General features: G+C 35.2%; 1 protein-coding gene across 2 annotated transcripts in view; it reads right to left on the reverse strand.

The window, feature by feature from the left end:
• Positions 1-13,550, reverse strand: part of LOC6046407 (protein N-terminal glutamine amidohydrolase) — a 113,455-nt gene extending 99,905 nt beyond the window's left edge. The window contains exons 1-2 of one of the 2 annotated variants that reach the window (XM_038262928.1): positions 13,483-13,550; positions 12,127-13,300 (exon numbers count right to left, since the gene is read on the reverse strand). In XM_038262928.1, the coding sequence (XP_038118856.1) occupies positions 12,127-12,197 (71 nt within the window). In that variant the 5' untranslated portion in view covers positions 12,198-13,300; positions 13,483-13,550. The remainder of the gene's footprint in view (positions 1-12,126; positions 13,301-13,482) is intronic. The other variant, XM_038262929.1, reaches the window with a different exon arrangement.
• Between the last annotated feature and the right edge of the window lie 5,324 nt (positions 13,551-18,874).

Consider the following 18,874-nt stretch of genomic DNA (forward strand, 5'->3'; position numbering starts at 1 on the left):
TCACTAAAGTACTTTTTGATTGCAAATTCGATTTTACATCGAAAAATGAAGTTGAAAAATTTTTTCGACCAATTTTTCGATTTTTGAAAAATCAGTATTGATTCAAAAATTCATAACTCGCTCAATTATTTTTGCACAACCTGAAATTTCTAAAAGTTGGCATTTTATGTCCTCTAAAACATATCAAAAATAAAAAAATAGTGTTTTTTGCAAATCAAGTTTTAGTGATAAAAGTTAAATAAAAAATCACCAAATTTTTTTTACCGTGTATCATTTTTTTCCAGTGTAGTCCGTATCCATACCTACAACTTTGCCGAAGACACCAAATCGATCAAAAATTTCCTTCAAAAGATACAGATTTTTGAATTTTCATACATCATTTTTGTATGGACAGCTGCCAAATTTATATGGAAAATTATATGGACAAACTAATGATGCAAAATGGCTTCTTTGGGCATACCGAAGGCACCAAAAAAGTTTCAGCCGGATTAAAAAATACAAAAAATAAAATTGAAGAAAAAAGACCGATTTCGTAGAGAATTGCTCTAATATTTAATTGACTCGAAACTGAAAAGATATGATAAATTTTTTAAACACATTCAACAAAAAAACAACTTTTTTGAAATTTCTAGTCTATTTTATCAAATAACTATTATCAAAATGCTTATCATTATCGTGATGTAAAAGAAAAAGGAATGTATGAAAAATATTGATGCCTGTCTCCGAAAAGTTATATTTTAATCTATTTTAAAATTCCAATCAGTCAATAAGCACAAGTTACACCAGAAGTCAAAAAATCAGGATTTTCAAAGACTTTTTCTACTGCCCAAATTTTTTTTTCGAAAATTTTAATTTTTCCCGTGTTCAGGAGGTCATTTTGAGCAACTTTTGTTCTACGAAAAACTTTACTTCTCTTGTTTTATGTTTTTCTTGTTTCATTTTTAGTATTTTAATGTGCATTTATCTTGTTTAGTTTATATTTGTTTTTGGTAGTATTTGGCCTATTCTACCACCTCCTATCATTACATTTTGCCTATCAAATTTTTTCATGTTTTTACAGTAACTTTTTCATTTTTTGCATGTTTTTCACATTTTCTGCTATAAAATGGAACCATTATCATTTAAATTGTAAATAAATGCGTAGAGGCATAGTCTGGGGCACTAGAAAAATTACTGCATGCTTCTTTTTACTTAAAATATAGGAAATGTTAGTAAAAAACACAGCCAAAGTTGACCCCTAAAAAAATACATTTTTAAAAACATTGGGCAAGTCACATAAAACAAGCAAAACTTTCAAGCCATAAATTTTCTAAAATTTCAAGAGTTCTTCTTCTTAAAGATTCAAAATTGGTTGAAAAATGGATTTTTGGCAATTTTTTAAATCGAAGCCCATCTAAAGGCGGGGTTGGTTGTAGAGGGTTAAAAAGCACTGGAAACCTTATTTGTTTTATGTGACTTTGGCAATGTTTGTCATTTTTTCAGGGCTCAACTCTGGCTGTGTTTTTTACTAACAATTCCTATATTTCAAGTAAAAAGAAGTATGCAGTAATTTTGGTAGTGTCCCAGACTATGCCTCTACGCATTTTGTTACAATTTAAATTTCATTCAATAGCAAAAAATGTGCAAAACCAGCAAAAAATTGAAAAAGTCACTGTAAAAACATGAAAAAAATAAAAAGGCAAAATGTAATGAAAAGAGGTGGTAGAATAGGCTAAATACTACCAAAAACAAACATAAACTAAACAAGATAAATGCAAATATAAATACTAAAAATAAAACAAGAAAAGCATAAAACAAGAGAAGTAGATTTTTTCGTAGAACAAAAGTTGCTCAAAATGACCTCCTAAACACGGGAACAATTAAGCAAAAAGTTCAGATTTCAATTTTGTTACAATAAGTTTCAAAATCTAATAATTTTCCGAATACTCTGCAATTTTTTTTTTTTTTCAGAAATCATGCACTAAAATATGAACCAGTATGAATACATATAATATAAAATTATTAAAACTGTCACAAAATAAGAGAACAAAAAAATATATTGTTTTAAAAAATGTTTTCATCGTAAAATATGTACATAAAATTGGTGTTCAATTTCCAATGATAACATTGCCTTTTGGGTAATTCTCTACCAACTCACACGAAATCGGGAAAAGTTGCCCCGACCCCTCTTCGATTTGCATGAAACTTTGTCCTAAGAAGTAACTTTTGTCCCTGATCACGAATCCGAGGTCCGTTTTTTGATATCTCGTGACGGAGGGGTTTTTCATTAATTTGCAGCCTGAAACGGTGATGAGATAGAAATTTGGTGTCAAAGGGTCTTTTATGTAAAATTAGACACCCGATTTGATGGCGTACTCAAAATTCCAAAAAAAAAACGTATTTTTCATCGAAAAAACACTTAAAAAGTTTTGAAAATTTTCCCATTTCCGGTACTCGACTGTAAATTTTTTTGGAACATGTCATTTTAAGGGAAATTTAATGTACTTTTCGAATCTACATTGACACAGAAGGGTCATTTTTCATTAAGAACAAAATTCTTCATTTTAAAATTTCGTATTTTTTCTAATTTTGCAGGGTTATTTTGTAGAGTGTAACTATGTTCTACTAAATTGTAGAGCAGACAATTACAAAAAATTTGATATATAGAGATAAGGGGTTTGCTTATAAACATCACGAGTTAACGCGATTTTACGAAAAAAAGTTTTGAAAAAGTTACTTTTTGCGTTTCTCTTTGTTTCGTCGTCCGTGTCTGTCGCGGGTGACCATGAATGGCCATGATCGATGACGACCAACTTTTTCAAAACTTTTTTTCGTAAAATCGTGATAACTCGTGATGTTTATAAGCAAACCCCTTATGTCTATATATCCAAATTTTTGTAATTGTCTGCTCTACAACTTTGTAGAACGTTGTTACACTCTAAAAAATAACCCTGCAAAGTTAGAAAAAACACGAAATTTTAAAATGAAAAATTTTGTTCTAAATGAAAAAATGACCCTTCTGGGACAATGTAGATTCGAAAAGTACATTAAATTTCCCATAAAATGACATGTTCCAAATTTATTTACAGTCGAGTAACGGAAAATGGGAGAATTTTTGAAACTTTTTTAGTGTTTTTTTCGATGAAAAATACGTTTTTTCGGAATTCTGAGTACGCCATCAAATCGGGCGTCTAATTTTACATAAAAGTCCCTTTGACACCAAATTTCTATCTCATCACCGTTTCAGGCTGCAAATTATTGAAAAACACCTCTTTTTTCGCATGTTCAAAAATGGAAGGGGTCGTACCGCCCCTCCGTCACGAGATATCAAAAAACGGACCTCGGATTCGTGATCAGGGACAAAAGTTACCCCTTACGACAAAGTTTCACGCCAAATCGAAGAGGGGTCGGGGCAACTGCTGTGTGAGTTGGCGGAGAATTACCCTTTTCTAATCACTACGTAATTTTTTTGTCAACAACAAACATTTATAAAACTTGTTGTCACACCATCGTTTCATTGTTTTTAAAATTTGTAAGAAATTGTATTTTTATTTTGCACTTCATGATTGTTAGCTCCAATGTAAAGACCCTTAAACTTTATTTAAAAACAACGCATCAAGAAAACTCAGTCACACTGTTAGAAGAATAAACTTTTCACCATCTGATACTGGGAGGGATGAAGGTGGGATTTTTCCAAACGTAAAATGGTGCACCTAGCACAAAAGAACGAGAGCAAGAAAACGAAAAGTATGGAAACAAGCAAATGCTGCGAAATTACTGCTTCGCCCGGTTGACTTTTAATACTTGGGATGCAGAAGCCCTCTCCGCTATAGTCTGGTTTTATTTTATCTTTTTTTCAGTCTGAATTTGGCGCTTTGCTCCAGTGCAAGCTTCTGGAACCGAGCTTCTCACGTTCTTCACCTTTCGTCGCGCAAAGTGTTGTTAAATTTGGATTACATTTCTGCGGGTTTCTCTTTTTCTTTCGAAAATTTGTATTTTTCCCGTGTTTTTTAAGTCATGTTCAGCAACTTTTGTTTAAAAAAAAACTTTACTTCTCTTGTGTTTTGTTTTTCTTGTTTCATTTTTAGTGTGTTTATTTGCATTTATCTTGTTTAATTTGTGATTGTTTCTGTTAGAATTAGGCTAATTCTACCACCTCTCATCATTAACTTTTGCCTCCATAGTTTTTTTTTCATATTTTTACAGCAATTTATTTTTTTTTGCTTGTTTTTACATTTTTTACTCTGGAAGATACCATTATTATTTTAATTGTTTCAAAATGCGTAGAGGCCCAGTCTGGGACAGTACAATAATTACTGCATACTAATTTTTATATAACATATAATTTATATCATTGAAAACACAACCAAAGTTGACCCCAGAGATAATTACATTTTTTAAAACATAGCCAAAGTCACATAAAGCAAGTCACACTTCCAACCCTATTTTTTTTTTTAATTTTTAGAGTTCTTCTTTCCAATACGCACCTCCCAAGAGAAGGGGTCAAGAAATGGCTTTACGAACAGCAGAACAAAGGAGAGGGAACGATTTCTTGGGGCTTTTCTTCACCCTCTCTGGCTTGCTTTCGCTGCCACTGCTGCCCATTTGATTTTTTTCTTGACCGCTTAAAGATCGAAAATTGGTTTCAAACTGGAATTTTGTCGATCGAGCCCGTCTAGAGGCGGGGTTGGGTTGTAGAGGGTTAAGCTTGAAACTGCAAAATAATTTGCCATGACGTTAAACCAAAGATTCTTTAATTCATGATAAAAATTTAGCAGCAATATATTTTTGATGTTACTGGGCGTTTTTAGCTGGATTCGATAACTGTGCTGTATAGCCCACTTAAAAACGGACAAAAGTTAAACAAAATAAACAAACCAAAATGACCGAGGGGTCCATTGATGCAAAAATCAAATGTAACAAATAAAAAAAAATATTTAGAGTTTTTGTGAAATTTCAAGTCACAACAAAAGGAAACATGAAAATATGCTCTGGACACAAATTTATGTAATTTTTATTTTTGTATTTTATTAAGAAAATAGATTGTATTGGTGGACCCCTCGGCATTTTTGTTCAGCCCAGTCAGCGCGGCGCAGCATTCGGTTACTGGACAACGTTCTGAGCCCAATTACCGAACAATTACTGTAGTTGAATATGTATGGGTAATTCTCCGCCAACTCACACAGCAGTTGCCCCCTTGGTCGTCTTTGATCATGGCCGTTCATCGTCACCCGCGACAGACACGGACGACGAGAAACGCAAAAATTACCTTTTTCAAAACTTTTTTTCGTAAAATCGCAATAACTCGTGATGTTTTTTCGTAAAATCGCGATAACTCGTGATGTTTATAAGCAAACCCCTTATGTCTATCTATTAAAATTTTTGTAATCGTCTGCTCTACAACTTTGTAGAACATTGTTACACTCTAAAAAATAACCATGCAAAGTTAGAAAAAACACGAAATTTTAAAATGAAAAATTTTGTTCTAAATGAAAAAATGACCCTTCTGGGTCAATGTAGATTCGAAAAAAACATTAAATTTCCCGATGAAAAATACCTTTTTTTTTCGGAATTCCGAGTACGCCATCAAATCGGGCGTCTAATTTTACATAAAAGTCCCTTTGACACCAAATTTCTATCTCATCACCGTTTCAGGCTGCAAATTATTCAAAAACACGTCTTTTTTCGCATGTTCAAAAATGGAAGGGGTCGTACCGCCCCTCCGTCACGAGATATCATAAAACGGACCTCGGATTCGTGATCAGGGACAAAAGTTACCTCTTAGGACAAAGTTTCACGCAAATCGAAGAGGGGTCGGGGAAACTTTTCCCGATTTTGTGTGAGTTGGTAGAGAATTACCCGTATACTTGAATGGCCTGAAAACAGATTTAAAAAAAAGTTTAAGTTTGATTTATGCAGGAAACTATGAATTTTGATACAAGTAGCATAGCACAGCATAGCATCACGAGGAAACTTTAAATGTTGATACAATTAAATGTTGAATCGAATGGACATTTATTTTATTTTTTGTCTCCCCTTCAAAATTATTCGAACAAATTTTTCTTAAAAAAAAATATTACTCAAAAAAACTTTCAAAATCGATTCTAAACTATTGAGTTTATATTGCAGAACGTTTTATGCCATTTAATACAATGAAGGCTTTTAAATATTATTACAATTTACTTATTTTAGGACACAGATCGTAAAAAGATGTAAAACAACAGGATTTTTTTTAAGATTGATATTTTGTAAATTTTGGATAGTAGTAAAACTGTAAAAAAAAGTTTGGCACATTTGCATTGAAAAAGACATTCCATGTCAACTGCGTACACTTTTAAATTGAACTATCGCTGATTTAGAAATTTGCCACGGAATCCATAGTTGAACCTTAAATGAAATTTTATAATCTCAGGGGGAAACCTTAAGACTGCAGTTTAGCCAAATCCCCATTTTAGTATCACTACCACTGAACTGCTCCTGTTTGCATAAATGTTCCATACGCATTATCGATGCAGTTTGGTTCAAAATCGTTGGGACATTTATGCGAACATGGGCAGTGAACTACTCAAAATCTTAAAGCAGGGGTGCTCAAAGTTTTTAGAGGCCGGGCCAAATTTGAAGCCCAAATGAGCTTGCGGGCCAAATTTGCAAAATAAGTAATTTAAATAAATGAAATTTCGTTATTTTAATTTAAAAGAATTGAAAATACATCTTTAGTTGTTTTTATAACTTCTGTTATTTTTGAACATTTTCTTTAATTAGAAGTAAGGCAGTTTCAAATATTTTTCAAAGTTTATTTCACTTCCCTTCAAAATTGGTTCGAAAAATTCAGGGGGCAAATTTTTTTCACAAAACTGGAAAATTTCGATGGAAATAGAAGTCTAATCAACTCAAAACAATCTAAAATTAATTTTTCTGCATTGATAATGTTATTTAGCTTGTTTGGGCTCGTTTAAAAATATTTTAAACTTTTATGAAATTACTGTGTTCAGCACCGCAAAAACTTTTTTTCTCACAAAAATAAAATTTTCGTCAAAACTTAGAAATTTTGGAAACTTATGATTTTGCAATCAACTTGACAGGTATATAATGCATTTTAAAACACTTTTTTCATTTAAAATTTAAGCTTAATGTACTTGTGATTTTAATCTAATTGTTATGTTTCGAAAAGGGTGACATATAATCTTAACAATTAATATAACAGCGTAATTTTATCTTTAAATTAAGTGGGACTTATGAAAAATCGTTGAGAACCAAAATTTCTATGAAAAAATGCTAGAAACTGTTTTAGGAACCATTTTAACGAAAAAACATTATGCATCGAAAATTCACTAACATTCAAATTACTTTTCAATAAATAACCCGAACATGCTCAAATGATACCAAACGCAGAGGAATGCATTTTTAATTGATTTCAGTTGATTGCACTTATATTTCTTTTGATTTTTTGAGGTTTTTCAAAAATACATTTTTGCCCCTTATTTTTTGAGCCAATTCTTAATAACTGGGTGAGGAGAGGTGAGGAGATAGTTGCAACAGCCTTATTTCTTCGATTTCAACATTTTGTCTGACTTGTTATCCAGCTGTCATGAGTTCGAACAAAGTTCGAATCCCGAGGGAAGGTTTCTAAGTGCACAGTAAGTTTGAGGGTCAGTTCATGAAAGGGTCATTATGACTTTGAAATTAATATAGATTACTCTTATTTTTGCAATTATTAAAGATTTCTACGTAAGTGAAATTTAAACGTTTTCCAAAAATGTATTATGAAAGTTTACTAGTTTTACTCACTTCGAAACCTGTGAAATTGTTTCAATTATTAAGATCTTTGAAAAACATATTTTTGTCCTTATTTGGGTATCAAAATATTGAAAACTCATTATTTTTTATTAACAAAAAATAAAAAAAGATTATCATAAAAAAGTTCAAAATAAACCTTGATTTTGGAAAAGTATAAAATCACTTGACAAGTGGTCAACGGGCCATTTTACATGATTATTCAAAATGGGTCCGCGGGCCACAAAAAATCACCTCGTGGGCCACGTTTGGCCCGCGGGCCATACTTTGGTCACCCCTGTCTTAAAGCAATCTTAACCGTTGCCCAGAAATAACAATTTCAAAGTAAAAGCTTTGGTTTTCTTGAATAAGTTTTGTCCAAATCGGCAAATGTCTAGCAAAAAAAGGAAACTTTGTTGACGCGGAATAACCCATGTGCAGTGGAGACTTATTTTTAGGAAATATATTATATTAGGATGCAAGGACCAAATTTTCCTCAGACAGGAAAAACATAAAATAAAATACTTTCTCGCGTTTTTTTCGATTTACTAAAATATCTTTTAACAGACTAACAAAGAAGTTTTTTGAGGTATTTTTTTCTCTTTTCTATACGGAGAAAAATCAGTTCCCAAAATCGTGAACAAGCGTTCATGAAATTGGGAACCACGAACGTCAAAACGTACCATGAAATTTTAACACTTTGTTCGTGGTTCCGAATTTCATGAACGCTTGTTCACGATTTTGTGAGCTGATTTTTCTCCGTGTGGATGTTAGTTTCATCAAAGTAAAAAAAAAAATATGGTAATACATAGATGATGCAGATTTGGTGTCATAAAAATTGATTATTTATTAGAATGTAACAAAAGTTGCTTTTTGGCGGGCATTCAAAGACTTGTTCCGGTGGGCTAATTGAGCCCAAATCCCAAATAGGGGAAGGTGGGGCAAGACGACCATATGGGGCAAGAGGAACAATCGCTCGTAAGGCCGTAATTTTTACAATTTTGATTATTTCCAGTATGAGGAAATGTTGCTAGCAATGCAATTAGCTGATTCTACTACCACATAACCGCCAAATCGACGTAAACGCCACGGGGCATAAGATTTAATGAAGTTTTTTTCAAAACCTTTGTTTTCTTATAATATTTGGAAAGTACAAAATAAGGCTTAGGGTACGTTTTAAGTCTCATTTTATCAAAATGCTATTTTTCCTAGATCAGTAGTGTCCCTACCAATGAAATGCACCTATTACAAAGTATGATTTAACTTTTGGTTATTTTTGTTGAGAGCTTTTAAAAAATCTTGTTCAGATGGAGCAAGTGTACCATATGGATTTTTAGTATGGGAAAAATTACGAATTGCTGCAACAACATATTTTATTGGGAAATAAATACATGAAAGTACTTAAAAACTGATAAACAATTGTAAAAAAAATTGTCCATACAAAATATAGTGATATTATGAAAATTTACTATTTATCATCTAAGTAATATTTTTTTTCCTAAAAACGATATTTTTTTTTAGTAAAATATTATTATTTAATCTAAAAATGGAAGAAACCTTTCAAATACATTCTAATCTGATGTATCTAAGTGAAAACAGTTCAATTGTTAGCAAATTAACATGTTTGTTCATGCATTGTTCCTCTTGCCCCAACGGGTTGTTCGTCTTGCCCCACTAGTTGAGTAGAACGTACGGAAAATCAAAAAAAAATAAAATTAATTTTCTACATTATAAAAAAGGATTTTTTAAAAACTTGTTCTATCAAAGTCTTAGTCAAGACCTAGAATAAGATGATGATAATAAAATCCGACAGATTTTTTAACTTTTCAATGGGTTATAACGAGCATTTCCTTAGCTTGTTACACTTGCCCCACTTTCCCCTATATGCTTGATGAACGTAACAGGAGCTGGCGCTTTGCATTTGAATTTCAGAAGGGATTTACCCCTTTAATTTTATTTAATTTTTTCTGAAAACGTCGATTTTGAGTCACTTGATCACAGATGCGATTATTTTTAACATCACCACCGGCGTGTATAGGCCAGATCTTCGGCTTATTCATGTTTTAAGTTTTGACGTAGACTTACGTCTTTGTCGAAGGTACTGGGGTGTCATTCCAAAAAACCCGGGCCGAAGGCCCTGGATTATTGCGTCATCCGTCAAACGCTTATATCTTCCTTCCCTCTAATCGAATCGACACGATTTATGTGCCATTCGATTCGAAAATTATTCAGCAATTTGCTATAAAACTTTCATTGTTGGCAAAATAGTTTAACTATTGAAACAATTGAATGTTTTAAAATGTTTTCAAAATGCAGAGATTTTGCAAGCAAAATGAGCGCTTCCCACTCACGGACGGGAATGTCAAGTACCTATTTTGAGGGGAAAAACATCCGAGCAACGCGACCGAGTGTCGGTCGCGAAAAAGGAGGGGAAGTAGCGGGCCGAAATCATACATAAGAACGTGCGCCAGAGCCCATTCCATCATTCACGTCTCAGACGTCGGACCGGCAGCAGCAGCAGGAAAGCTCAGCCCAGAGCAGCAGGAGAGAGACCAGAGCAGCAGCAGCAGGAGAGAGGGACCAGAACTGGAAAAGAAGTGCGCATCGCCTTCTCGTCGTCACCGTCAGCCAGTTGCCTCTCGATGGCCGGACCGTTAGGATCTTTCGTGGTTGCTGTGATTCGGAGGTGCTTCAATCCCCATCCCTCGTCCCACCCGGGACGAGGCATCAACAAGATGAGGCGCGCGCCTGCTGCCTTCCGCCGAAAAGCCTCTCGTGGGTCAAGCCTTGGTTGTTAAACAATCGGGACATCCAACTAGCTCGTCGCATTCGCGGCGAGCGCTTCTGAAAGATTTACGTCTCATCAAATTCTAGTGTTGAAAGAGTTGCCCTCGTCCCACCCGGGACGAGGCAGCGAGCTAATTTGAATTTAAATTTCAGGAACAAATTTTGGTCTTCGGGGCGACGGATTGCACAGCTTTCTGAGGCTGCTCTCGCCCCCAACCCCTATGCCCCTCTCCCCTCCCCCCATTCGGCTCGCTAAAATTCCTTCGTCTCTTTCTTTCCTCTCTTTGCCGTTCGAATGGGTGTTCCTTCCAATATATATAGCTAATTCTTCAAATTAATATATGGAAAACCCACATGTCCACATATCTAAATTTTACGTAAGTCTACGCCATTCCGGTTATGTCTGTGACATAACTACTTTGACTTTTTTTTTTCTTTTTTTATATAATTGCAAACAATGCTTGTTATTTCTATTGATTCAGTCGAAAAATAACAAAACGACTATCGTGGTCTGAAAATTAACTTTAACTTTCTTATAACCACTGCACAGTGGGCGAAATGGAACCCAAAATCGGACTTAATTGAACGCGGCTGGTTCCCTGGTATGAAAAATAGTGTTTCTTATGTAAAAAAATCCAAGGAATCGATTGATGATGGTTTCATCCACCGCACGAAACGGCAAAGGGTCCATTTTGCCCCAATTCCTATTTTTTAACATTTTTCTTGAAAATTGGTCTGTATTTAGAGCGGAGGCTTTATGCGGCCATCAAAATGCACTTAACTTATGTGAAAATGTTCCAGGAATCCAGTAAAAATAACCACTTGCACCGCAAAATCATCTAGGGTCCATTTAACCCCAATTCCGCTGTAAAAGCATTTTTGGCCCTTTTCAAATGTTAGGTCAGATTTTAAAAATCTGAAAATATTTTTATCGTAAAGATCAGACAATTTTACATAAGGATGACGATTTGCACTTGTTAGTTTGAAACATTTATGTTGATATAGAAATTAAATTAAATAAAAAGATTGAAGAATCAGTTTCAAGCCAATTTTCCCAAACGCAGAATAAACTGCCTTTTGCATTTTTTTTTATTTTTATCAGCATAAATGTGTCAAACTATCAAATGCAAATCGTCATTCTTATGTAAAATTGTCTGATCTTTACGATAAAAATATTTTCAGATTTTTAAAATCTGACCTAACATTTGAAAATGGCCAAAAATGCTTTTATAGCGGAATTGGGGTTAAATGGACCCTAGATGATTTTTGCGGTGCAAGTGGTTATTTTTACTAGATTCCTGGGACATTTTCACATAAGTTAAGTGCATTTTGATGGCCGCATAAAGCCTCCGCTCTAAATACAGACCAATTTTCAAGAAAAATGTTATAAATGGGGAATTGGGGCAAAATGGACCCTTTGCCGTTTCGTGCGGTGGATGAAACCATCACCATTCGATTCCCCGGATTTTTTTACATGAGAAACACTATTTTTCATACCAGGGAACCAGCCGCGTTCAATTAAGTCCGATTTTGGGTTCCATTTCGCCCACTGTGCGCCGCATTAAAAAAAAACTGCTCAACACTTACCAGTAGCACGAAACGTAGGAACAATCGCTAATGCTGGGAAACAGCATAAAGTTTGCATCGTTCGCCGACATTTTCGCTTCTTTTTCCTCTTCTTCCGCTTTCCACGCTTTTCTTTTGTTCTAGGAAGGGTGGGGAAACGAGGGGGTGTTGTTGTTGTTGCTGCTGCTGCTAACTCTCTCTTGTTGTTAGTTGTTGCTCCGCCAATTTATCTCGCGAAAATTCTCAGAGCCTACTTGACTCTCTCGGTCGCGGTCGGTGAGTCTCGTGTGGTGATCTTGGTCGGGTCGGGACCACTGTTGACACAGATTCGCACACACGCACACACACCACGGGTTCTTAGTAGGCTACACACACATACACACGTGCTGTGGGGGGACCGAGGAAACTGGGCCAAAATTTCGCTAATCACCGCACGAGGATTCTTCGTTTTTTGAACGAAATGCACAATATTTCGTTTGATACTTTTTTATCGTGACTGAGATATTGTCTTATCCTAGGTTACTGAGGGGTATTAGCTTAGGGGTGCACTATCTACTTTGTTTACATGGGCTAATTCATTTCCGCACAACCGGGGGTTGGCCAACGGTGACGAGAGTGGTCCTGTTGCGCGCGCTACACCTGTAACAAGTTGTAACAACAGTGCAGGGCTTTCAGAGACGAAATTTCGCGTAAAGGAAGAAAGTATCCTAACTAGAGCCTACGTCTACTACACACACCAAAACACGCACAGCATCTCCGGGTTGCTTTGCGTGCGAGCTCTTCTAGAACATCCAGCCAGGCCAGAAGAAAGGACACACAACACCGCAGTAGGCCGTGTCGGGACAATGAAAAGCAGCGTGTAGGCCTCTGCAGAAGTGAAGATTCTCTCACACTCAGCACATTTCACGCACTTTTTTCTTCCTTTCAGACCACCACTCAAAATTCTGTGCTTTTCCGAGGAAAATTTTCACACTTCGCGAAATCAGCCCAGAATCCGGGGGAGATAAAGGACCACAACCAATCCTGGCGCAAGGGACTTCACGGAAAGGACTCAAGGGATACGAGGGGGACGTTCACACGCGACCGTACGACTCTCGTCTGTTGTATTTTCCACTCAAACTTTTAACCATAAAACGGGTCCAGGGAAAAAACGCGACTCGCGAACTCCGAAAGGGATCAACTCCTGCCGTCCAGGCTGCGGTCACAGAGGAAAATGTGTTATGACGAGGGAAAACTTTGGCTAGGACCTGCCACTGACTGCCTTGTCCTTTACCTCTCTCTCTCAAGAGAGAAATTAATCAAAGAGCGAGCGGAAAAATCGCAGCAGGCGCTAGAAGTTTTCCTTTCACCAACACCAATGCACGCGCACGCACACACCTGCGAGAAAGGACGTACGAATGTTTAGGAAAAACACTTGCGGCCCGCAAGCACAACAAAAACACGCATACAGGCGCAAGCACATGTGGGAGAGTTGTCAAAGAAACGAGCTAAAGAGAGTGACGGGAAAACGAAATGTTACCGCTGTACACAAAAAAAATCAATTTCTGACGGTTTGTTTACAGCGGTCATGACTTGGTAACGCCTGCCGAAATATTTCCAAGTGTAACGTCTTGGCGTTTTAGTCTATGATGAAAGCTTTGGGAAGGGAGAGCTTTTATGTTGCTTGAAATGTTATCTATGTGAAACGTGATTGAATTGAACGGCTTTAACAAGGCTATGAACTCGAGGTCGGTGGAGTTGGGTTCTGTTTTTGAACTACAAATCTGAAAAGACGAAGTCGGAGTCGGGTTATTTGAACAGGAATTGGAATAATAGTTGTTGTCGGAGTCGGCGAATGCGAGATTTCTTTTTTGAGTACTGAAGTCGGAGTTGAAGCCGCTAAATCTCTAGAAGTCGGAGGTGCTTTAAAATCTAACCCATTCTAAAGCTTTTAGTTTCACTTATAAAACAACGCATTTTATTTATTAAATTTATTTATTTTGCAAAAGCAATTGTATTAGCTTCAAATTTTTATTGTAAAAAGATGTGAAATCATCAAAATGTTCTGCCATTTTGTCAAAACAAACAAGCTAACGAGCTGCCTTATGTTTTCAGCAAACTTTTCGGGGGACCATCCACAAACCACGTGGACACTTTTTAGAAAATCTAACCCCCTAACTGCGTTACGTAATAAAAGAAAGCTCCCCAATGACGCAATGATTTTTCGGCTCCTTTTCAAAAAAATCCCAAGTTTTTTCTTGCGTTTTGGCTGTAGTGGAAAAATAAAAAAAAGCAACCCCCCAATGTTATTACATATATTTGGAAAGATAATTGATTTTCCTCCATATTTGGTAAATATTTTTGGCTCTTGAGGTAAGAAAACACATTTAAAGCACATTACAATTATTGAATCATAATAAAAATTAAACCTTTTATATAAGAAATCACATTAAATATTTAAAAAAAGTGACATTTTGGTGTAGCTTCGCTAAGAATCGGTCCAATAAGCAATAATTTATAGGGTAAAAAATTGATATACAGTTTAATTTTCCATTAATCAATGCTTATTTACCTACACGGCTGGTCTAAAGGTTATTTTTATAAAACTTGAATGAACCTCGCTAATTCATCATGGAGGTTGTTGTGGGAACTGTCCAAAGTCAAGGACTGGTTTTCAAAATCTTCTTTTGGCTAATTTGTTTTTTTTTTTCACTTTGAAGTTTTTGCCTTCCTCACTGAGGTAAGGCTATAATCCTGCTCTAAAAATGAACTTTGTATAAAAACGTCGTAGACCCACCTTCATGTATACATATCGACTCAGAATCGAAAACTGAACAAATGTCTGTGTGTATGTGTGTGTGTATGTGTGTGTGTATGAGTGTGTGTATGTATGTATGTGACCAACAAACTAGCTCATGTTTCTCGGCACTGGCTGAACCGATTTGACCCGAACCTGTTGCATTCGACTTGGTTTAGGGTCCCATAGATCGAGTTTTATACAGATTGAAGTTTCGATAAGTAGTTCAAAAGTTATGTATAAAAATGTGTTTTCACATATATCCGGATCTCACTTAAATGTATGTAAACTATGTCCGGGCCCATCATCCGACCCATCGTTGATTAGGTTATCAAAAGACCTTTCCAACGAGTCCAAAACATTGAAGATCTGGCAACCCTGTCTCGAGATATGGCCACTTAAGTGATATTGATGTACTTTTTGGAAGCCGGATCTCACTTAAATGTATGTAAACTATGTCCGGATTCACTATCCAACCCATCGTTGATTAGGTTATTAAAAGACCTTTCCAACGAGCCTAAAACATTGAAGATCTGGCAACCCTGTCTTGAGATATGGCCCGTTAAGTGATATTGATGTACTTTTTGGAAGCTGGATCTCACTTAAATGTATGTAAACTATGTCCGGATCCACTATCCAACCCATCGTTGGTTAGGTTATTAAAAGACCTTTCCAACGAGTCCAAAACATTGAAGATCTGGCAACCCTGTCTCGAGGTATGGCCACTTAAGTGATATTGATGTACTTTTTGGAAGCCGGATCTCACTTAAATGTATGCAAACTATGTCCGGATCCACCATCCGACCTATCATTGGTTAGGTTATCAAAAGACCTTTTCAATGAGTCCAAAACATTGATGATCTGGTAACCCTGTCTCGAGATATGGACACTTAAGTGATATTTATGTACTTTTTTATTCCGGAATTTGTGTACAGCCATTGTTGGTAATGAATAGAGCTGGGACTTTGGATAACCGGATAATTTACAATTGTTTCTATATAAAATCAGATATCATCTTTTCAATCGAACCAAATCAAAAGAGATGTACGAAAATCTAATCAGAACTGAAAACTATTTGGATAAAAATTATTGAGAATCCCAAAAAAGATTTAAGAATAAAAATATAACGGATCGGATAGTTTTTCGGATAAAAGTATTCGACCATAAATCATATGATACAAAATTAAAGGTCATTTGAATTCCGGTAAAATTATTTTGTTTCGTCTTAATTTTGCCCCACAGTCGTGAGAAATAACTGACATGTATGAGTTAGATTATTTTCTAAAAGAATTATCAATGCTGCAAATTATCCGGAAATCCGAAGTTCCAGCTCTAGTAATGAGTGAGGAAGGCTCCAACTACATAGGTGGATTAGGTTAGTTTAGATATGAGCTAAAATCTCTAAAAATAACAAAAATCTCAATGGAACTCCTCGCTATTTTTGTGTAGTTTAATTAAAACTTAATTTTTGACTTCCCATAAACATATTTTCAAAATCATACATCATGGGAATATGCAAAACTTAGTCATCAGTCATAACTGATAAATAGGTATTTTTTCTAAATTTTGTTTAAAATACATCTGGAATATTTTTTTATTCTTATTTATCAAACTGACAAACTGAGCAGTTTTATTGCAAATTTTTGCCAAATACTAACACGAATGATTTTCCTGAAAAAAGGATACGGTTTTATAAAATCTCTGGAAAGGACACTCTTTTGGAAATTTCAAACCCAGCAGATGGTTTAAAAATTCAGGCCTAAATTTAAGTTGAAATTCCTTAGTCCAAATAGTAAGAGCAATATTTTTTAGGTTGTTGCGGCGTTTGGATGGTCCAGATGTTCTATTTTTATTTTTTGTCTATTTCGCAAAAATTGCATTTTCTAATCGTCGTTGTCTATTTCGCAAAAATTGCATTTTCTGGAAAAAAAAACTCATAGCTGCACTTCGTTTCAGCCAATGGAATTCCAGTTCAAATCAAGGCCTGATTTGAGTTCTTTTTGTTTTCATTAAAAATAGGAGTATTGTTTCACCACTAAACTTTGGAAATTATTTTTAACGGCCTTATTAAAATTATGATAAAATTGATTTTTAATTTTTATTTTTAGTTTTGTTCGTATCTTAGTGCATTATTTTCTCATTTTTATTTATTTTTATTAGTTTAGTATTTTATTTTGGATTTTTTTTTTTCCTATAATTAGGAATTTTGAAACTAATCAAATAACAGTTTAAATCAATAACAGTTTTTGATTAACTTTTAACAACAATAGAAAACGGTTTTGGCAAAATAAACCTCCTTGTTTTTAAATATACATAACTATTTCAGGTTTTTTCCAAATGTTTTTATTTTGTTTTTGCCTTCCTCACCTTACTGAGGAAAGGCTTCAAAATCACTATAAAAATGAACTTCCTAATTCGACCTCATAGACCCACCTTCGCGTATACCTATCGACTTAGAATCAAATTCTGAACGTGTGACTGGATATGAGTCCGTGCACACAAAAAAATGCACTCGATTATCTCCGGAAATGATTTGGACCGTTTTGGTCTCATTCGATCCGTCATAGGGTCCCTAAGACCCTAGTTAATATTATGAAGTTTAGAAATGTACTTCAAATATTATGCTAAAAAACTATTTTGGCTAATCTTCAGAAGATTGTAAAAAGGGTGTTTTTGTAAAAAAAAATCCGTCTTGTTATATATTTTAAGAAAAATATTTGAACGACCTTTCCAACGAGCCCAAAACATCGAAGATCTGATAACCCTATCAAAAGTTATGAGCACTTAAGTGTTGATAGGTTGTTTATATAAGACGGATCTCAGATATTTCGATGGAAACGATGTTTGGATCGATCATGCGACCTATCGTTGGATGCGTCATCAAAAGACCTATCCAACGAGTCCAAAAGATTAAAGATCTGACAACCCTATCGAGTTATGAGTATATGAAGTTTTATTAAGAACACATTTGGGTCATTCCATCTCAACTGTGCACGAAAAAGTGCAAATTTGAAAATTACCCTCTCCGATCCTGCTCAAATTTGGCAGATCTGTTGATACTATCAAAACATGCAAGAATCCCGAATTTCATCCAAATCGGACCACCCCCTCCATTTTTGTACCTCCCCAAAAAATCGACTTTTTGGCGATTTTTGACCAAACCTCCTAGTTTCAAACGGCGATAGCTCAGGAACCACAAACCTTAGAAGGTCGGTCTTAGACTCAATTTTGAAGGAAATTGGACGTAGAATCCATTTCCGTGATCAAAATGTTGATTAATTTATTTATTCTACCTGTACTGCGCAATTGAAAACTTTAAACGGCCGTATCTCAAAACACCCCAACTTATTTTTTTTATTTGACCTCACCATCGTGTTCCCCGGCCAATTTTACATAAGAATCACTTATCGACAGAAATGAATATGTTTCGTTCCAGAGATATCGAATTTTAATGTTTTGTGTTTTTGAGATTACCTACATCAGCTTCATTCGCCGCATCTGCTAGAAGCTCACAGGCGGGCTGATCAATAGCTGCTACCTGGTGTTCTGGGAGATGATTAATATAATTTATATTTTTATAATTTTACGCAAATATTTATTAAAATGGCTAATAGGGGAAATTCTCCTATGTTTGGCAGGTTATGTCCTCGCTCCTAGTTTCGTCCAATTTGCTCATTTTCACTATTCAAACAACAAATTTGGCAAAACTTTTGATAGAAATTTGCTTGTTCACTTCTTGTTGAGCTATTTATCACTCGATTTCAGTTGAAAACGCTTTTAATCAGCTGTAATTGAATGCCAAAGCGCTGATATAGCAACATTAGAGGAACGCTGGAATTAGATGCTGTTTCCTTACCTTGATCAATCTATTTTTATGAAAGGAATATTTAGTGGGTTATTTTGAATGCACCGTTTTTTTTACGTGTTGCTAACCATTTTAGAGTACCCCCGAGGCCATGACTAGGGCCTTTATCATGGGCGGTAGCAAAATAG

This window comes from Culex quinquefasciatus, chromosome 3 (assembly GCF_015732765.1).
Source record: "Culex quinquefasciatus strain JHB chromosome 3, VPISU_Cqui_1.0_pri_paternal, whole genome shotgun sequence".
In the NCBI taxonomy this organism is placed as follows: Eukaryota; Metazoa; Arthropoda; class Insecta; order Diptera; family Culicidae; genus Culex; species Culex quinquefasciatus.